The following is an 18,527-nucleotide window of genomic DNA, read 5'->3' on the forward strand; positions in this document are numbered from 1 at the left end:
GCTGTTGATGGGAATGTTAATATGAGCCCACAATGATAAGGCTCTGGTTGCCCTGACTCCTCTCAGAGTGTGTTTAGTCTAAGTTGGGTCAACCATCTGTTCTACAGCTGCCTGCTTAATTGGAACATTTTTAATGTCTAATCATCTATGCAACATTAACATCTAAGGGATTGTATGTTATTTATAATGAGGGATACCTGGAGAAAATCTGACCTCTCTGGGATGAAAATGGATGGCCCTCCCTTCAGATGTTAATTTTTTTACCCGACCCTCCCTGAACGCTTGAAAAAAGACTCTCCCCTATACCCAAAATAATCATTAGAACATAAAGTGGACAGCAGAGAACATGCCTGACATTTACCCTCACTCCTAGGACAGACCAGAGCCTTAGATATGCAGTTTTAGAAACTGTTTTTCATTTTGTAAGCATTACATGACAAAGTAGCCAGAAAGTTGTGGATTCACAGACCACCGCGGACAAGCGTAGGGGTGAAAAGATATCCATTATAATAAAAGCACTGCATGAATCTATCATCTTATTTGTGGTCAGAAAAAACAATTGCCTTTTCTAAGCGCATTTCATGGAATTTCAGGTCATTTTACATGACTGGAGAATAACCCTTTTTAATACCACAACAGAGCATGACAACGAATGAGAGCCTGCTGCAGCACCGGAGACCTTTTGATTTCTATACAGGCTATTGTTAAAAAAAGAGGATAGTCTAAGTTTGGAACAGTGCTAACGTTGTCTATCAACTGTCAAAATTGAGCACAACAGAACCAGTTACAACTGAAGTATCTGATCATCAATGAATTAGAGACAAAAACATTTGTTGTTAAACACAGCAGCTGCCTATCATCAGGTAGGCCTATATTGTGGACTCTAGTCACATGACTTGGACTTGAGTCTGACTCGAGTAACAAATTTGATGACTGGAGACTCAACTTGATAGTCAATAAAATAACTTGAGACTTGACTTGGACTTGGAGCCTCAAGACTCAGGACTTTGACTTGAGACTGATGACTTGAAAATATCGACCAGGTTTTGTAATGTTTTGTGAAATGCACACTTGGCACTCTGATTGGACCAGCAAACTGTCAATCAACACAGGTATGGGGTGCGCTAGCGAACAGATTGCTGATTTGCTGTACAGCTATAGGATCGGGTGCAGAGCAAATGTCAAATTGTAGGGAAATAGGATTGACATAATAAATAAATATGCAGCTCCAAAAATTGTTTGTTGATCAAGAATATGAACTGTTTACTTTGGAAGCGCACCAGAAATGGGGCAACAATTACTAGCATTGGCCTAATGGTCTTTTGGTATACAACAATTGCTTGAAATTTATAATTTACTTATGAAGCTTAGGCACGGCTCTTCACTTGCATTCTCCAAACTCCCGCCAGTGGAGAGTGCTTTTTTTCTCTTGTTGAAATGTTTGCTGTTGCTCTCACACGTTTAAATGTATAGGCCCTATGTGCTGAATCTATAGTCCATCTAATACCAAAATAATTGCTGGTATTTCGTTATTCCATCCCCGTACCGTTTATTTCAACACGTAGACATTTTTGTTTCATGTTTGATAGGCCTACGATACATTTTCATTTAGCCAACCACTTCTTACCATGCTCTGAGTGGGTGTGATGTTTATAGCGCACATGAACATTCGCAAGACTCATGAGGTCTGTTTATTTAATTAAATGTATTGTTTCATTTGTTCATATTTCCCGGGTTATGGCGCTTTCACCATTGGATCACCAAGACCCGTAAATAAATCATCAGTCAACAATCAACCTGCCTTGCCTTTTGCTGATTTCATGCCCTTACGACTGCTACAAGGTCCCTATTTTACAATTACATAGGCTAATAAAAATATGTTGTAGACATAATAATGAAAAGGGTTGTCTGGTATATCCTCAATAAATAGACAGAGATTTGTAGTTGAACAAGTTGTTGCATGTAAAGATTTAATTTGTTTTACTTGACTTGCGACTTGACTTCTTAGGCTACCTGGCTTGCTCCTGACTGATTTAGAGTTAGTATGTTGTTTAATAGCCTGTTGAAATGTCGAAAGTCAATTTCAGCAAAGTCAATTTCTTGTCTCCTCGCCTATAGGTTGTAGCGCAACCTCTAAATGTCATAGAGACAAACCAAAGATATCCCATATGCATCGGAGTCGCATCTTTCCCCAGCATTTTACAACTTGTTTCTAGCAGGTTTAAAGCGTTGTTATAGATCGCTTTATATAATCAGATCCATAAAAAAACAGCTAACAAGAGGTAGGCCTATGTTTTTAACCATTTTCTTTAACGAAAGCCATAATAAACTCACATACCCCCTCAATTCGAGCCCTGGTTTTAACTCAACACACCAAGCTCTTCAATGACGGTGAGATATTTAAGGAGTGCATGGTGATTGAAGGAATTGGCTGACAAAATCTATGTAAAGTAGACTATAATTTTGTCTGTCAAACAGGTAGGCCTACCTCTTATTTATTGAATAGGAAGAAATGGGCTCCAACACAAAGCCCTCTTGTTGTTAGTAGCCTAATTAAAATAAAGACTGTTTAAATTAATTAGGCCTTCTCGAATTAGTCTGCTTTCAGCACCCATGTGCTGTCCATCTCCCGGCAGCCGCTTCATAGTAATGTAAGTTATGTAAATTACTCAAATATGGCTTATTGTGAGGTCAATAACTCTGACAAATAGCTTGATTATGGGCAACAAATCATATTGTTTTTATTCAAATCAATTATAGCAGTAGCAAGCATACCTCCAGTCCTCATCATCTTCACGCTCTCCCTCTCAAACTGAACAGGACATCAGATATTGCATTTTTTTACAACTAAAATGTGCTTTTTTTTCCGGAAGAAGCCTTTGACTCGCCTCCTGAAGTGCCACCGCACACAGCACAGCCATTGGTTAGGCAGCGCAAAAGGGTTTACATCAGCAACAGCAGGACAGGCCGGGGCTCATGATTGGGATAGCCTATCCATTTCAGTGTGTAATGCAGTGTAGCCTAGTTTTATATACACCATCCCAGCAGTGCAAAAACTGGGAAGGAAGTACATTTTCATAGAAATATAACTTTGTCCTGTGCTTCTCCGAGCAGGCTCTTCGTATAGCCTTATAGCCTATAGTATAGGCTATGGATCATTTTATTGCGACCACACTAGGCACACTTGATATTGCGAGCCCAGCAGAGAATCAGGGATGAGGGGCATCATCATCGGGCACACAGAAATACTATAATAAGCAACTCATTCTCAAACCCTGAATAATATGACATTTAATCGATTACAAATTACATGACCCTTCCCTGGACTAAATAAAAAAATACAAAACCCTCCCCATGACTGAAATTGAAAAAGCCTGACCTCCCCATTTTCCTCTGGGTCACAATTGACCGCTCCCTAACCAAAGGAGTGAGGGAAATCAAAGGATGTAGCATTGTAAAATAACGACCCTTTCATGAAATCTCTCACTCACTGATATGCATTTTTGCTTACTAATCTCTGATTGACATACATTGCATGCCAATGTTAGCCAATTAACAACAGTCTCCTACTGAGTTATTGTCATTCTAACAAGGGACACAGGGTAATTAGGATGTCTTAAATCACCTCGTCACCACTGAGTGACAGTCTTATTCATGGTCCTTCGAGCCGGATAGGGACAATTATCCTGGTCACTTGACTAGTGTCGGACAGGATGCAGTACCCTCAGCCCCTGGACAACATCCAACCTTAGACCAGGCTTTCGATTTGGGGGTTCTGGGCAACAATTATGGGGAAATTCTCCCCAATGATGGTAATGCAAGAAATCCCCATGTGTCCTTTGTCAGCACAGTAAAAGCGGTCTTTCTTGGTCAGGTCTCAGTCTGAAACGCTAGTTGATCTGTGGAGCTAATTGTTATGTATTCCAGAGTCAGACTCAAAGCTTTGCTGATTCTGATTCTAACCCTCTTCCTAAAGGCATGAATAAACTCACAGAGAACAACTAATCCCCACTGGAACAAAGTTTTAATATTGTAGAGGAAGAAGCCTGGTGATGTGCCAGTCTGGACACAGAGCAGAGCGGGCCTTGTGGCACTCACAGTAAAATAGGATCAACTCAACCTCACTAAAAAATGAAGCCATTTCATCACCTCAGCATGCTGGCAGAGGACAGGGTACGACCATTGAAGGACAGACCTTGATTGGATATGTCAGTCGGACACGTAATAACCAGCTGTAAGATGAATAATTTTCCTTGCCAGACCTCACCCTCAGTGAAAGCTCCCCACATAAAAGGTCACCCCGAACACTAACCTTCCGTGTCTAACATGCTCCCTGTCTAACTTTTCTCCTGTCAGGCTTGTCCCTGTCTCCAATGACCCAGTCAGAGACTGCCTGTACAGATGGTGTCTGTGCCTCCCTGCTCCTTCCCTTTCCAACCAGGCAGATTGTCTCCCTCCACCTCCCCTCTCCAACCAGGCAGTTTCATCTGCCACATGTCGCCACGCCAGAGAAGCAAACCCTTGCTAGCCACTTCCTCCCAGGGTTCCCTTCACGTTTGCTAACACATTTTCACGAACACCACTAGCCTTTTGAAGTCCTTTTTAAGAGCACAATTATTCCCCCCTCCAGACAGTACACTCACTTCTCACCTTTTTAATAAGCCACTCATAGACAAGTGTCAGACTCTTAGACCTAAAGTACGCCCATAAAATCTCTGTCACTTGGCTGCAAACATTGAAATCCCTCCTTTGAAACCCCCCCCCCCTCCAAATGGGTCTGTTTGCTTGTTGTTTGACTCAGTGCAAACACAGCTTCCACCCTTAGATTTTTGGTGAATCAGATGTGACTGGAGGCTAAAGAAGACATTAAATTAAGGAACTGTGTGTTAATTAGGTTAGCTGTGTGTTAATTAGGGAGCTGTGTGTTAATTAGGGAGCTGTGTGCGCTAATTGCTTTACATGTGCCACCCTGGCATCTAACCAAGGCACATTGGGGTGGTGTGGTTATGGGTTGGATTGGCGCCTCGGCGGGAGGTTAAGGTCAAAGGGGACCAGGGTTTTAGTTCGGGGGGCAGTAGCACCTCTGTTAACAGCATGTGTATAGTAGTGTGTGTGTGGGGTCGGGTGGGGTATGGGGGTAAGCTCTGTGTTCTCCGGTTCTCTCTAGTCAGAGAAACTTCCCCAGTAGAAAGTGTGTTGAGCTATTTAAGCCAAGCCTTCGAGACATTTTTTTCTCCAGCTTGAAACCCTCTGTTATTAATAATGCAATATTATCCCATCTGTTATGAAATCCGATTGTGGCATGTGTTTCCATTTAGGCTCATCAGAACTTCATGTGTATGCTGTACAAAAAAGACAGCCATTTGCCAAAAAGAAAGCCATTTGCCAATAGATTTGCCATTCGCTGTGGAACGATAATTTTTTACGCACATTATGATCACTCACATACCTACCCGTATCTCAATGTACCTGAGCAGGCTCTATGATCCCACAAATTCTGATAACAAAGTGCCAGTGGAACTCAATCTCCCTGACCTGGGTTCGCGAGCACTGCCACCATCACCACCACCACCACACTCTGTGTGCTCTATGGGTAAGAAGTTGGCCTCACATCTTGCAGCAATTTAGCAGCATGTGCCTTGTACAGAGAATACATTAATCGGATGTGGTTTTCTGGACCAGTGTGTATTAGGCAAAGTTTTTGATGGTATGGTTGAGGCATGATGAACAGAGGCAGAACATGTTGCGGACATCAGTTAATTACTCAACAATCAAATGCGGTTGCATTTGACTGAACACAAGCATGTAACCCAGATATCCCTGGAGGTTTAGGAAACTCATACGCCTGTGCTGCATGGATGCATGTATGGTTGAAGACAACATCATTGTTTTGGAAATCAAATATTGACAGCATATCAGTAACAACACTGATTTGAAAACGTAATACATTATTGGGTGATTAATCACAATAGGAGTGTATTACAATATATATAATTTACTTTAAAAGCTGTGGATGGATCCCATCTAAATTCTCCCATGGACAGCTTTACAACTTTCTCAGAGACTTTATGAGAAGGAGATCATCTTCCTACAAGCATAGTTTTTATTTTTACCTGTACAGTTTTACTTAAATAATGCAGTAGTAATTCTTCATATTAATGGGATTTGGAAATTGAAATAATATAATTTACCTCTTATTGCCAACTCCATCCACACATCTTTCATATTTTTGTTTTCCTCTAATGTCTTCTGGTATGTTCCTATTAAGTCCAGATGCAGGGTCTAGAGACAGGGGATTGATTAGTATGACTTAATTTGACTGCAGCGGCGTTTATGATGACAACTTCGCTTAAAGGATGCGGTTATCCAAAAAGGGAACTGTAATTTGGCCAATATTGTGCGTGATCATACTGTTGGTAAATCCATACTGCCACCTACCAGAGGCTGAGAGAATTGCTATGGAAATGTTTCCACATTTCCAAAGAGGTGTATTAAATAGCATACAGTCTATGATAAATAGTAAACTTCTTCACTGGTGAAGTAAAGAAATATAGTCAATGAAACTATTAGCATAGTGCATGCGAACCATCATTCTAAATATTTTTTTCCTGAACTTTGTCAAACTAATTTGAGTTGGACCTCACAATATTGCATTGGCTTCGATGCACTGGCTGGCATAGTGCCTGCATGAAACTGCCTGATTTGTCTAAATATGGGAGTGTGGTTGTCCTCAGTCCTAGAAGTTTCCATAAGTTTTATCATTGCCTCTCCTAGCAGGAATTGAGCCATTAGCCCCTTCTAACCAGGAAAAAATATAGAATTTAAAGGTTATAAAGATCTATTGGCGTGAGTCATGAGAAGTGAACTAGTTTGTTGGCGCTAGGAGTTAGTATATGGCAGAGGTTTATAGTGGTGGCTCTCTTCTGTTCTCTGCCCTAGGGGAATGACAGTGGGCCAGGGGAGGAAACTCTAAAGGCTCGTGCCACCGGGAAGAGGAAAATAGAGCGGATAAATTACCCGAAATTCAGCTGGCAGCACATCTGAGGCCACGGGCACAGTAAGGAAAGTCTGTTGCAGTGTGTGTGTGTCGGGTGCATACCAAAAGGAGCTGTCAGTGTCCTGAGGTCAGCACAGGCCTGCGAGGAAGTAGAGTGCCCTCTAACCTAGGCCTAGATTCAATCAGATCAAGCGTTAACCGGCGATAGCCGACACCCACATAGCTGATGTTTTGGAGGTGTCGGAGGTGCAACGTAGATAGAGGACTCTTCTTTGTATCTGCACCATTGAGGCTATCTCCATTTTGAAGTAGTACATTTTCTTCTTCATGATTGGCTGATCCCTCCTGATGACCCGGTTGGACTTGACTCCAACAGGATCACCAGGAGGGATCAGCCAATGAAATTGGAAGTCCCACCCAGTTGACTACATTAAAAAACAGATCCCAGTCATGCTCGTCTGCAGGCACAATAATATGCACTTGAGATGGGTGTGTATGGTAGCAGGAGAATGACTGTGCACAATTTACAGTACATCTGCAGGGCACAATAACCTTATTTCCACTTCTCTGAAGCACATTATCAATTGAAATGATCAATAGAATGTCTTCAGAATAAATCAGATTCTCAACTCAGCCTCAATATCTTCCACATGACACCCGAGAATGAATTCCAAGAAGTCAAAGCAAGGACAAAACTGTAAAATATGTGTGCTGCTTGCGGTCAGTGAGGCTACACTGCCTCAGGCTCCGTTTAACGTTAGCTTCTTACTTCATTCTAGCTGGGTAAGTAATACTAGCCAGAGCCCTTCAACGTCACTGCAATAGAAGTCTCTGCCGGCAGCTAGTCATATGACTGATAGACATGTATAAGCGACTATTTACAAGTTGTGCACTCTTTCTCCGAGAGTCGGTTTTTGTTTGTTTGGAGGATGTCTGTAGACACGGCAGGAGTCGCGGGACAGTTTTAAAATGGCCTTTTGTCCGGCATCTCGCAAACATACTATCAGCAGAGCCGACCGCGACCTGGGGTAGTTCGTTTCATGTCTCAGGCCCTCTGCCGTTTGAGAGTGGTGAATGTGCTGCTAAAAATGCTTATCCAGGAGGCAAATCTGGAGGACGCAGGCGAACATAATGAACAAACAACTGTTCATGATTCCACTCATTCGCAAGCAGGCAGGTGCGAATAGAATTCAGTCAGATCAAGAATATAAGCTTTCAGAGCTTTGATCAACACTTTGATCAACACATTTGACTGGGAGAAATATTTAGATGTTGACCCGTAATTGATTTTCATTATTATGTACAAAATATATATTTGTATTATTCATTTATTTTTTCAAATTAGTTACAGCCATGGCAGCGTTTACCTTGAATGCGAACATGGGAAAATTGCCTTTACATTTCAAATCGCACTATAGCCTACAGATTGAATCTAGGCCTGAGAGGAACAGACATGAATAATGACCAGAGATAGGGCATAGCGACTGTCCAGACAAAAGGCTTTGAAACAGGTCCCTGTATACAAAAGGAGGATGTCATCAGGGCTGTAAATGCAGTCTGCTGTCAGGCTAATAGAGATAAATCCTTGGTATAACACAGACATCCATGCCTGGGGAAACCTGAGCCGCTTACCATATCAACATCCATCTAATGCTCTACAACTTCTAAAAAGAGAATGTAGTTTTCCAGAGAACAAATTATGTCCACCTGCTTTACGTCACCAAAAGTGGTGTGTGTTGAAATCAGAGCTAGTTATTCTTTATTGTTTGGCAGAAGCCCCTCTGTCATCCTAATTGATTATTGATTAGGGCCCTTGGGCTCTCTGGCGGGGGTTGAAATAAAAAGTAATCATCCCCACAGCCAGTTGGATCAATACATGCCATATTCATGGAAAAGGCAAAAGTTCTGGGTGTTAATCAAGTGCTGTATCATTGTGGCCTGGTAAGAGTAACAACTGCAGTATTTCATCCCTGCATTGCCACTGTTAATCTCTACAAATCATGTATTTTACAATAGCCAGGGAATCTGAACTCTTTTGAAAACAAGCACCATTACAGTTGTACCACTGAAATGGTACAAGGAACAATGCTGAAGATGCATCTAATGGTAAATAAATGAGTATATTAGTGGGTTGAACACTCTTACATTGACTGTGCCATGTATTACACCTTGTACTCCCATAGTGATCACAGTGATGTGCAATTACATCACAGCTGTGATATGCAGGATGACATACATAATGCTTCACAATTTATTGAATTGGGTGAAAAACAACTGGCAAACAGACACATCAAAATCAATTTCCATTACAAAAACTGTTGAAAAAACAACAGGAGACACGCTTATTAACCTCTCTGTCAGAGAGGAGTCTTCTTTTTACCTTATTAACAAGAGTTATTAGAGAAACTCATCGAGTGACCTGGGATATAAGGACTTCACTCCAGTCTTTATCATGTTCTATTATATTCTAAATTTACTCCGCTGTAGTGGATCATCCTAAATCATTTAGGCTGCGATTACACAGGCAGCCCAACACTGATATTTTGCCACTAATTGGTCTTTTGACCAATCAGATCAGATATTTTCCCCATAATTGGGCAAAATATCATAATTGGGCTGCCTGTGTAAACACAGCGAGGAGCAATGATACAGCACTTGATTAAAAAACTTAACACAGCTCACCAAACAGCATCAAAGATACATTGGAGCCCTAATAATCTCGGACACCCAGAACAGAAATCTTGCGTAATTGCATCAGATGATCGATTAAGTTCTGGGAGGGAGACGTGTTAGAAAATGTACTAACGAGACCACTAAACTAGAAGAACTAGAGAAAGTGTCTGAAATGGCCGACCGTTGTTTTCAACGTAATCTACTCACGTTCACATACGCCGATTCATGGACTGTCTCTATCAAGGTTGCATCTGGTTTACTCAGCCCAACTCACTAGCAATCAGTGCCCACAGGGAGCAGCGCGATTAGCGAGGACATCATCACATCATCCAAAAACATGACAGACATTGGCTGAATAGAAAATGTTAATATGTTCGGCTATGAATAAAAAATAAGAAATCAAAAAAATCTGCCTCAGTGACAATTATTTAAATAATTCAATGGATGTGTGTGCACAAAGGTAATGACTTAAGTGTCTTATTTGGAATTTTCAAATCTGATTTCTCTATGCTATCGTCTATGTGAATTGTCTTTCTGGGCCAGGCATCAGTTAAGCTGCAGTACCGAAGAAAGACTGTAGGTGCAATCGAAATCGTGCTTCTAGACCGGAATCCTGGCCTCTTGAACAAGACTAGCGAAGTCTCCACCCCTTTAAACGGAAAGATCAGCTAGTGTCGGGCAAGTCAATGGGACGAATGTCCCCTCCCGAAAATTCAAAAAATGCGAGCGCCTGCGAAATTGTGATTTGTCCTAATGACGAAAAATCTGCGGTACCATAACAAAGTTCCTCGTTAGCCGTTGCATTCCAGTCTGTCGACAGATGCTACTGCCATTATGTTACGTGCATCTGTCCACGAGAGATTATAGCCCTACTTATGAGTAATGAACTTCACGTTTTATGGTGCTAACATTTCACTATACTATTCCTACTGCACTGCTCATGTACAGTATGTGGATGAAGAGGATTGAATGAGGCTGAGCAACTTGCTCAACAGTCCAAGAGACTCACATGCTGCCATACCAAGATACACTGAAATACCCCAAAAGATACCCCAAAAAATAAAAAATATTACTACCTGCTACAGCTCTTACACTATAATGATATTACAAAACGTGGGAAGAAGATCAAGAATCAAGACAAGTCTGTCAGGCTTCAACACAGAAAGAGCAGGCACATGGGACACAAAAACTAAGATGTCCCGGATGGGACAGGCAATCTGCTGAGGCCATAGAGTTTGAACGGGAGTACAGCATTAGGAAAGTGCATTAGTCACATGGGTATTTTCTGTCCTCAGAGAGACACTCCCCAGAGATCTGATACCAATTCACCCTTCAAGTACTGGATTATTGCTAAATAAATATCATTGTTGAATCAATGGGGGATTTCATTATTCAAAAGGTTGAATCTGTTCATAAAGTCATATTGATTTAAAAAGCCTCCAAGGGAATATGGTGTAAATGAGGACAAAATACCCCAATTGGGTAAAATTGGCATTCACAGATTGCAGACACTAAAAAGGGCCTAGGTTATCACACACAATATTGAATTCATACAAAACCCCCAAATAGGGTTGTTAAAAAATACAACTATCAAACTTCTTTGTTTTCATTTCATAAATGTATCTAGAAACATCTTGCATACATTTGAAACTATTCATTTTTATAAAGGTTTGTGCTATTAGGCAAATATTGTGTCGAAGAAAGCATTTTGCATGTGGTTGATTTAGGAAAAATTGCATGCAGAGGTCCAAAAAATTGGATTATATCATTATGTCATGAAAACCAGTGCTATAATTAAACTAATTGACAACAATATAAAACTAACACTGCTAGATCAAAGATGCCATTCAAATCTACTGACAAGGAGTCTTCATATTCTAGCTCCCCTCTGAAATAATTTGTAGGCAGATAAAGAATCATTATCTTTGATGGAAGTGTGTGTTTGATGGACGGATGCGGCACACGTGTGATAGGTCATGTAGGTTAGGAGACCAGCGTGTAAGGATGTCGTTTCCTTGTGTCTCCTCTCCAGCACTGGCAGTAGATAGATAGGCTGCTCCATCTCAGACACTTCATTTGGCTTCTGTTGGCATCTTGCACATCCTCAGAATCTGCTTCAAGGCTTTCTGAACATCCTCATCCATCTGACCCTGTGAGGAATGAAGCCATGATGTCATAACATTAAAACCACACCTGCACCATTTAATATGAAATCACATACAGAGTACACAGTATGCATAAAAACGTACCTGGACGGCGTATAGGAGGTGCATCCTGTAGACGGACACTATCTCATGGTGCTGCCTCTTTGACTCCTATAGTAAAGAGATGCAGAAACAGCTTAGTGTGTTATCAACCAATTAGCTAGTGGAATATCATACATCAGCTATAAAACCATGGTGAAACTGCTCAGAATTATTAAAGATAAGTAATAAACCAAAGACTGCATAGTTAGGCAAACGCCCAGCAGTGACAGAAACCAAAAACATAAACTACAGTAGACGTCCTTCAAAGATCAGCATCTACATGTAAATGTCCTTCCTCATAGCCATCTGATTTAGACAGTACATCTAAAGGAACAGGGTGGTCAATGACTAACGCCTTGATCACACCGACAGTGTTACTGCGCAAAATAATACGCAGCATCATCTGGATATGTGCGCAACAAAAGTTAAACATTCACCTTCTGCTACCATTTCTGTCAAGCCGTCTACGCATACAGTTTGACGCATACGTTCAATAAATCCAATGTATGCACCACACAGAACGCACTGCAACTGCCTCTGCAACGCAATGCTGCAAGGCAAACGCAGCGTTCCATTGGAAATTCATGTACTTTTGGTGTACCAAAATGCAATAACACTGTCCATGTGATCGAGGCGTAAGAAGTCGTGTGCAGCCTGTGACAAGCAGCAGCAGATGGTGGGATACAGGATCCCGTTTGGCCTCCCAGCCCACGTCTCATTATGTCCTAGACCAGAGGAGGATGCCCTGGATCAGTACATTAGATGTCTTGGCTCTAACGCGGTGGAACCCAAAACTAAAGTCGTTGGCTAATCATGACAGTACAGAGATCTTCATTTCAACATTTCAGCAAATCATTCACCGCAATTCAGTTTCCAACTATCTGGCAGTTGTTCCAGGAAAGTCCTTAGTCGAAGGGATTCGTGTAAACAGTGTATCCTCTCTTCTCTGACGCTATCAGAGTGAGGACGAATGTAGTATACTGATTCATGGTTGAATGAGTCATATTAGCTATAGTTTGAAAGTGTATGCCTCACGACTCACCCCTAGTTGGTACTGCAGCTGCTTGACTTGCTGCTGTAGGCTGTCCAACTGCTGCTGCTGCAGGGTCTGCTGTCTCTTAGCTGAGCCTGCGCTGTAGGACAGCTGGGATAGGCTATTTAAGGCATCCTTTAACTTCCCCACCTCTCTCGACAGGTCATCAATCTGAGACACAAACAACACGGGTGATCAATACAAGGGTTTAGACCAAACTGATTGTCTATCATGGCCAAAGACAAAACAAAATGTAATGAGGAAGCAGAATAGAGGGATAGCTCTCTAAACTCAAAGTATTGCCTTTGCCAAACCAGGGAAATTTGCTAAATCATGACCGGTGAACATTGTACTAAACACTTTACAAACAGAAAGCTGTAACTTACAAACCTTCTTATTCTTCTCTCTCTCTGAGCTGACATGTTCCTCCACCAGCTTCTTCAGCTGACCTATGGCATCCTGGGCTTCTCTGAGCTTGGTGCTCAGAGTGTGGTTCTCCTTCTCCCTGCTGATGGCCAGCTCCTGCAGGGCCTCCCTCTCGCTCCTCCCCTCCTTCAGCTCCTGCCACGCTGCAGCCGCCTCCAGAGCCACCTCATCCTGCTTCCTCAGGGCCCCCTGGAGGAGCTGTGTCAGGTGGCTCACCTCTGTCTCCAGGCCCCCTCTCATCTGCTCGTGCTCCAGCCGTGATATAGAGTCGTCCGGTGTGTGGTCCTTCTCCACGGTCAGTCTGTTCTGTAGGGCGTCCACCTGCAGGGCCCTCTGGGACAGCTGTTGTCTCAGAGCGTCTGCCTGGCCCTCCAGGTCCTTGATGGCGCTGCCCAGAGAGGACACCACCTGTGTGTGGTCAGCTAACGCCACTGACCCCTGGGCCTGAGCATCAGCCTCCTGCTTCAGGAGGGCGATCTCCTCCATTGAGGCGGAGTACTTGCTCTGTGTGTCGGCTAGCGATGCCTGCAGCTCCTCCACTCTGCTCCTCAGCATGTCCTGCTCTTTGACTGGGGAGGCTACAGGGCTGCCAGGCTTAGACTTGACAGCCTGGGTCTCATCCAGCTGGTTCCTGGTGGAGATCAGTTCACTCTTGGCCTCGCTGTAGGACTTGGAGAGCTCCAGCAGGCGGCGCTGCAGCCCATCGATCACGCTCCCCAGCTCGCCCTTCATCTCCTCAAAGTCATTAGCTGCAGCCTCCACAGGGACCGTCCCCCTCAGGGCCTCATGCAGCATCCTGATCTCCTCCTGTGCCTCCTTGTACCGGTCCACCAGCAAGCTCTTATCATGATCAGAGCTGTCGTCTACTGCCTTCAGCCTAGCCTCCAGCTCCCTGATCCGGCATACATCCCTCTCCCTCTCCTGCCCTGACTGGGCCAGCTGGGACCTCAGCTCTTTCACTTCCTGCTCCAGAGAGCTTCTCAGTCTCTGGAGCTCCTGCTCTGCCAATTCACTTCCTCCACCACCTCCTCTTTCAATCTGTGCCCTAAGGCCCAGCACCTCCTCTCTGGCCTGGTGGTGTTTCTCCTGTGTCTCTGTCAGCTTGGCCTGGAGCTCTGCTAGACTCTCAAGCAGCACCTCCCCCTCCCTTCCTGTCTCCTCCCCCTGCTCAGGGTTGATCCTGGCATGGACCATGCGGTTCTCCTTCTGCGTCTCCTGTAGTTTGCACTGGACGATCCCTAGGGTCTCCCTCAGCAGCCTGATCTGCTCCTCGCCTCGCTCCTTCCCCTCCTCCTCACTCTCTTCCTCCTCTGGTCTCAGGGAGGTGCTGCTGAGCTCCAGGGCGGACCCTTCAGACATGTCCTCCTCGGTCCCCTGAGGCTGAAGCAGGGCCTCGCTGGGGGACTCGTGGGTGGTGTGGTAGGAGGCATTAGAGTTCATACTGTCCGGACGGGACGAGTCCTCCTGGCCAACCTCACCTCCCTGGGGAGACGGACGCTTCTACAGAGAGATTAAATCGAGAAAAATAAGAAACAAGGTTTGGTCGATTATTAGGATCTTAATGGATATTTCTTATGTAGAGTGACTAATTATAGTAAACAAAACACTGGTATTACTCTTGACAGTTATAAAAAGGAAGAGAAAAGGCCTAGTATCACTATAATGGGATATCCATGCTTTTGGAATGACGAGTGTTTCATTTGACAGCTTACCTTGAGTATGTGGGCTAACTGCTGGTTCTCCAGAGACAGAGCTGTAATCTTTGCTTGTAGGGCCACTACCAGAGCTGAGTCTACCTTCCCACAGTCCTCTGCCTGTATCAACACACTTCTACAGTTAACATGCAATTGTTTGGATACCAGGGAATATGTTAAGTTCTTGGGGCATCTCATGAGACTTCCATAACCTTCCATTAGTACATGTAGTAATATTAGTCAACAGTTCAGACTGTGTGGGTGACTATGTGGGTTTTTGAGCTACAGCAGGACAGTGCCCTGGAGCAGACAGGACCCTCTACCTGAACACAGCCCCGGCCGCTAAAAACACAGCACAGCAGCTGTATAAATGGGTTCCAGAGAGAGATAGAAACAGGACAGAGAATGCTAGTGGACTGGGATCAAAGCAGCGCAGGCAAGTGATATTAAAGGCCTGCACTGTAGCTGGAACTCGCCTTGGGCTCCGGCCCCGGTTCCGTCTCAGTCTGGCTCATAGTCACAGTCTGGTCCACAATCTGCTTCAGATCCTCAATGGTCTCCAGCAGCATGCACTTCTCCCCCTGTAGCTTCTCCACCTCCTCCCTCAGAGACACGCTCCGCAACTCCTCCTCCTGAGACAGAGACAGAGACAGAGACAGAGACAGAGAGAGAGAGAGAGAGAGAGAGAGAGAGAGAGAGAGAGAGAGAGAGAGAGAGAGAGAGAGAGAGAGAGAGAGAGAGAGAGAGAGAGAGAGAGAGAGAGAGAGAGAGAGAGCAAAACCAACATAAATAAAAATATCGACACAGCAAAAACCATGACGGGCAACAACCAAGATAATACTTTAGAGAAAAGAGCTGTTCTTTTAAATGAGAGCCCTGTAATGACTTCTAAAAAATGCTTGAGTGTAAGTGTACCTTATAATTAAATACTTTAGATCCAAAACTTTTACTGGAGACTGGAGTTTCATTTGGGGTCATGTACGCGGGAGAGTTGGGGCTAGACATCTAGAAAGTTTGGAAACATAAAACATGAATTACATTTCTCAGTGTTTACTCCTGCGTTCGGCACTGGACACTTCAGTTACAGTACTTCAGTAATAGTTGTCAATACATACAATTACACTGAGACAGACAGAATAGCAACCCTAATGCACTGAATACAAAGAGCCCTTGAATAAAAGCAGTAGACAGCAGGGTGGGTCCAAAACATTTAAGGACAACACTGGGTTTTCACACAGATACAGACAAGGTAAACGCATATTATAATGTTTCAATTGGGGTCATGTATGGATGAAAGTAAGGACTAGGCATCTAGAAAGTTTGGAAACATAAAACATGAATTACATTTCTTAGTGTTCTGCTGTATAGACACAGTAATTACTACTGGGAATTCAAACAGATACAGACAAGGTAAATACATATTATAACGTTTAAGAACTTCATTCAGACTGAAAGTAAAAGTGAAGTGTTACCTGACACAAACAGGGCTAAGGATCAATCAAAAGGGAAGCAGATACATAGATAACCACCCATATGTGAAACGAACAGACCGAAAACAGACCGAAAACAGACAGGCAGACTGACAGGCAGGCCGGCAGGCAGACTGATAAGGAGGCAGGCAGGCAGACTGACAGGCAGGCAGACTGACAGACAGAGACATGCCTTTACCTGCACAGGGCTTATGGGAGGTGGAGGTGCTTTTCGTTTTTTGGGAGTTGTGCTTCGATCGCCACCTAACCTAGCCACTTGATCATGCTGAGGTGTGAGTGAAGGAGTGGGAAGAAAGAAGAACAAAAACAGAAGAACGATCCCGCAGTTTTTAATTAGGTTAGTTAGTGAACAAGAAGAATCAAACATTTGGAGAACTTGTGATCAAAAAGAAGGTATTTATCCAGGAGTAGCAAGGGCTTGAAGATTGATCTGTTTAGCTAAGGTGTTAGATTCATGCTCATACATGCTGCTTGAGGTGCATTTCAAAACGATTTTCATTATGTAAAAGAAACATAAGGTTTAAACAGAAAGCTATCATCTCATTCAAGTTTAGATTAGGTTGTTCAATGATGATACTGTGGCAAGAGGTTGTTTTTGACTGTCTAATGTGTTTTATTTATTAGGATTAGACTTGTTTATATCAAGTTAATGTGTGTAGGGTCAATGAGCAGGAAAACTGGTTGCAGTTGTGAAGTTTGGAAGAAGATAGAAAGATTGCACAAGCTGAAGTACTGGTAACTTACCTGAGGAGTTTTGGGGGACTTTGGGGACTTCGGGGTGTCTGAATGAGGAGAGGGGAAAAATAACATTTGAGACACAGCCTGAAGATGGCAGTGTTGGGTAAATTCTGCATAACAGGCAAACTGAAAGGTTGCATTTCAAAGCTTGACCACAAAGACATCAATGTTTTCTCTGGGTAGATTATGGAGAAAAGGAAAGAAAAGCCCAAAGTTCATCTAGTCAAAACATATTTCTGTCTATAACTTTACACAATGCTTCATGTCACAATCAACAGCTATTAACATACATCCGAAAGCTTGAACTTTATAACTTCCAGACACCTGAAATGAATTCAGCCTGAAGGAGTTTGCTAGAGAAGTGACTCTGTGTGTTCTGACAGATGAGTTGGGAAACACTGTGCTTGAATGTCATAACGTCCACACACCTCAAATAGTTTTGAAGGGAAATCAAGCCTGAAGGAGTCTGCTAGAGTCTCTGGTCAACTGCCTCATACTAGGCTCGATCAGTACTAAAGACAGTTCTTATCTCACCTGTGTCTGAGTGGGTCTTGTGCAGCGCCGCAGTGAGGACGGCCCTGATTTCACTGCTGCCAGACATTTTGGCGTAGTGCAGGACGTCATGACCCAAAAAGTCCACAGCCTGGAGGTCAGCTCCTCTCTGGACCAGAACCTCCACTACAGACATACTGCTGCTCTCACTGGCCAGCATCACCGCTGTCCTGTATCACACAGTCAGAAATAGTATCACAATACTCATCATTAACATCATCCTCCTCCTCTTCTCCTCCTCCTCACCATCATCACCACCACCCTCATGGTATTATAATGTAATGTACTTGTAGACAACCCTGTAATGATGAGATGAAGTTATGAAGTGGAAGACGTGTGATCTGACAGATGAGTCCTTCTTTACCTGCCGTTCTTATCACACGCGTTGACGTCGGCTTCCCAGTCCAGGAGGCTGCTGCACACCTCCGCATGGGCGTGTCTGGCAGACAGCAGCAGGGGGCTGAGGCCATCCTACAGGACCCACACATCAGTAAAAGTAACAGTATACTGTAGACGGTCTGTTCAGATGCCTTCATCATAGTACGTGAACACAGAAGTTCACATACTGTACTGAACTGTCATTCTGAAGTTCACATAATGTACTGTTAAAGGATCCACAACCTTGTTTCTCGGAAAGGAAGAAGTGGTAGAAGTGATTGGAATGTAAGCTCTACAGTA

General features: G+C 43.4%; 1 protein-coding gene across 2 annotated transcripts in view; it reads right to left on the bottom strand.

The window, feature by feature from the left end:
- Window positions 1–11,039: 11,039 nt before the first annotated feature.
- The window catches only part of rai14 (retinoic acid induced 14), a 48,796-nt gene continuing 41,308 nt past the window's right edge, over window positions 11,040–18,527 (bottom strand). The window contains exons 8-18 of one of the 2 annotated variants that reach the window (XM_084159487.1): window positions 18,214–18,320; window positions 17,832–18,019; window positions 17,304–17,341; window positions 16,738–16,824; window positions 15,985–16,074; window positions 15,546–15,701; window positions 15,088–15,189; window positions 13,340–14,875; window positions 12,959–13,120; window positions 11,920–11,985; window positions 11,040–11,820 (exon numbers count right to left, since the gene is read on the bottom strand). In XM_084159487.1, coding sequence (XP_084015613.1) covers window positions 11,743–11,820; window positions 11,920–11,985; window positions 12,959–13,120; window positions 13,340–14,875; window positions 15,088–15,189; window positions 15,546–15,701; window positions 15,985–16,074; window positions 16,738–16,824; window positions 17,304–17,341; window positions 17,832–18,019; window positions 18,214–18,320 — 2,610 coding nt within the window. In that variant the 3' untranslated portion in view covers window positions 11,040–11,742. The remainder of the gene's footprint in view (window positions 11,821–11,919; window positions 11,986–12,958; window positions 13,121–13,339; window positions 14,876–15,087; window positions 15,190–15,545; window positions 15,702–15,984; window positions 16,075–16,737; window positions 16,825–17,303; window positions 17,342–17,831; window positions 18,020–18,213; window positions 18,321–18,527) is intronic. The other variant, XM_084159488.1, reaches the window with a different exon arrangement.

The sequence above is a fragment of the Coregonus lavaretus genome, assembly GCF_964263955.1.
Source record: "Coregonus lavaretus genome assembly, chromosome: 4".
NCBI classification, from domain to species: Eukaryota; Metazoa; Chordata; class Actinopteri; order Salmoniformes; family Salmonidae; genus Coregonus; species Coregonus lavaretus.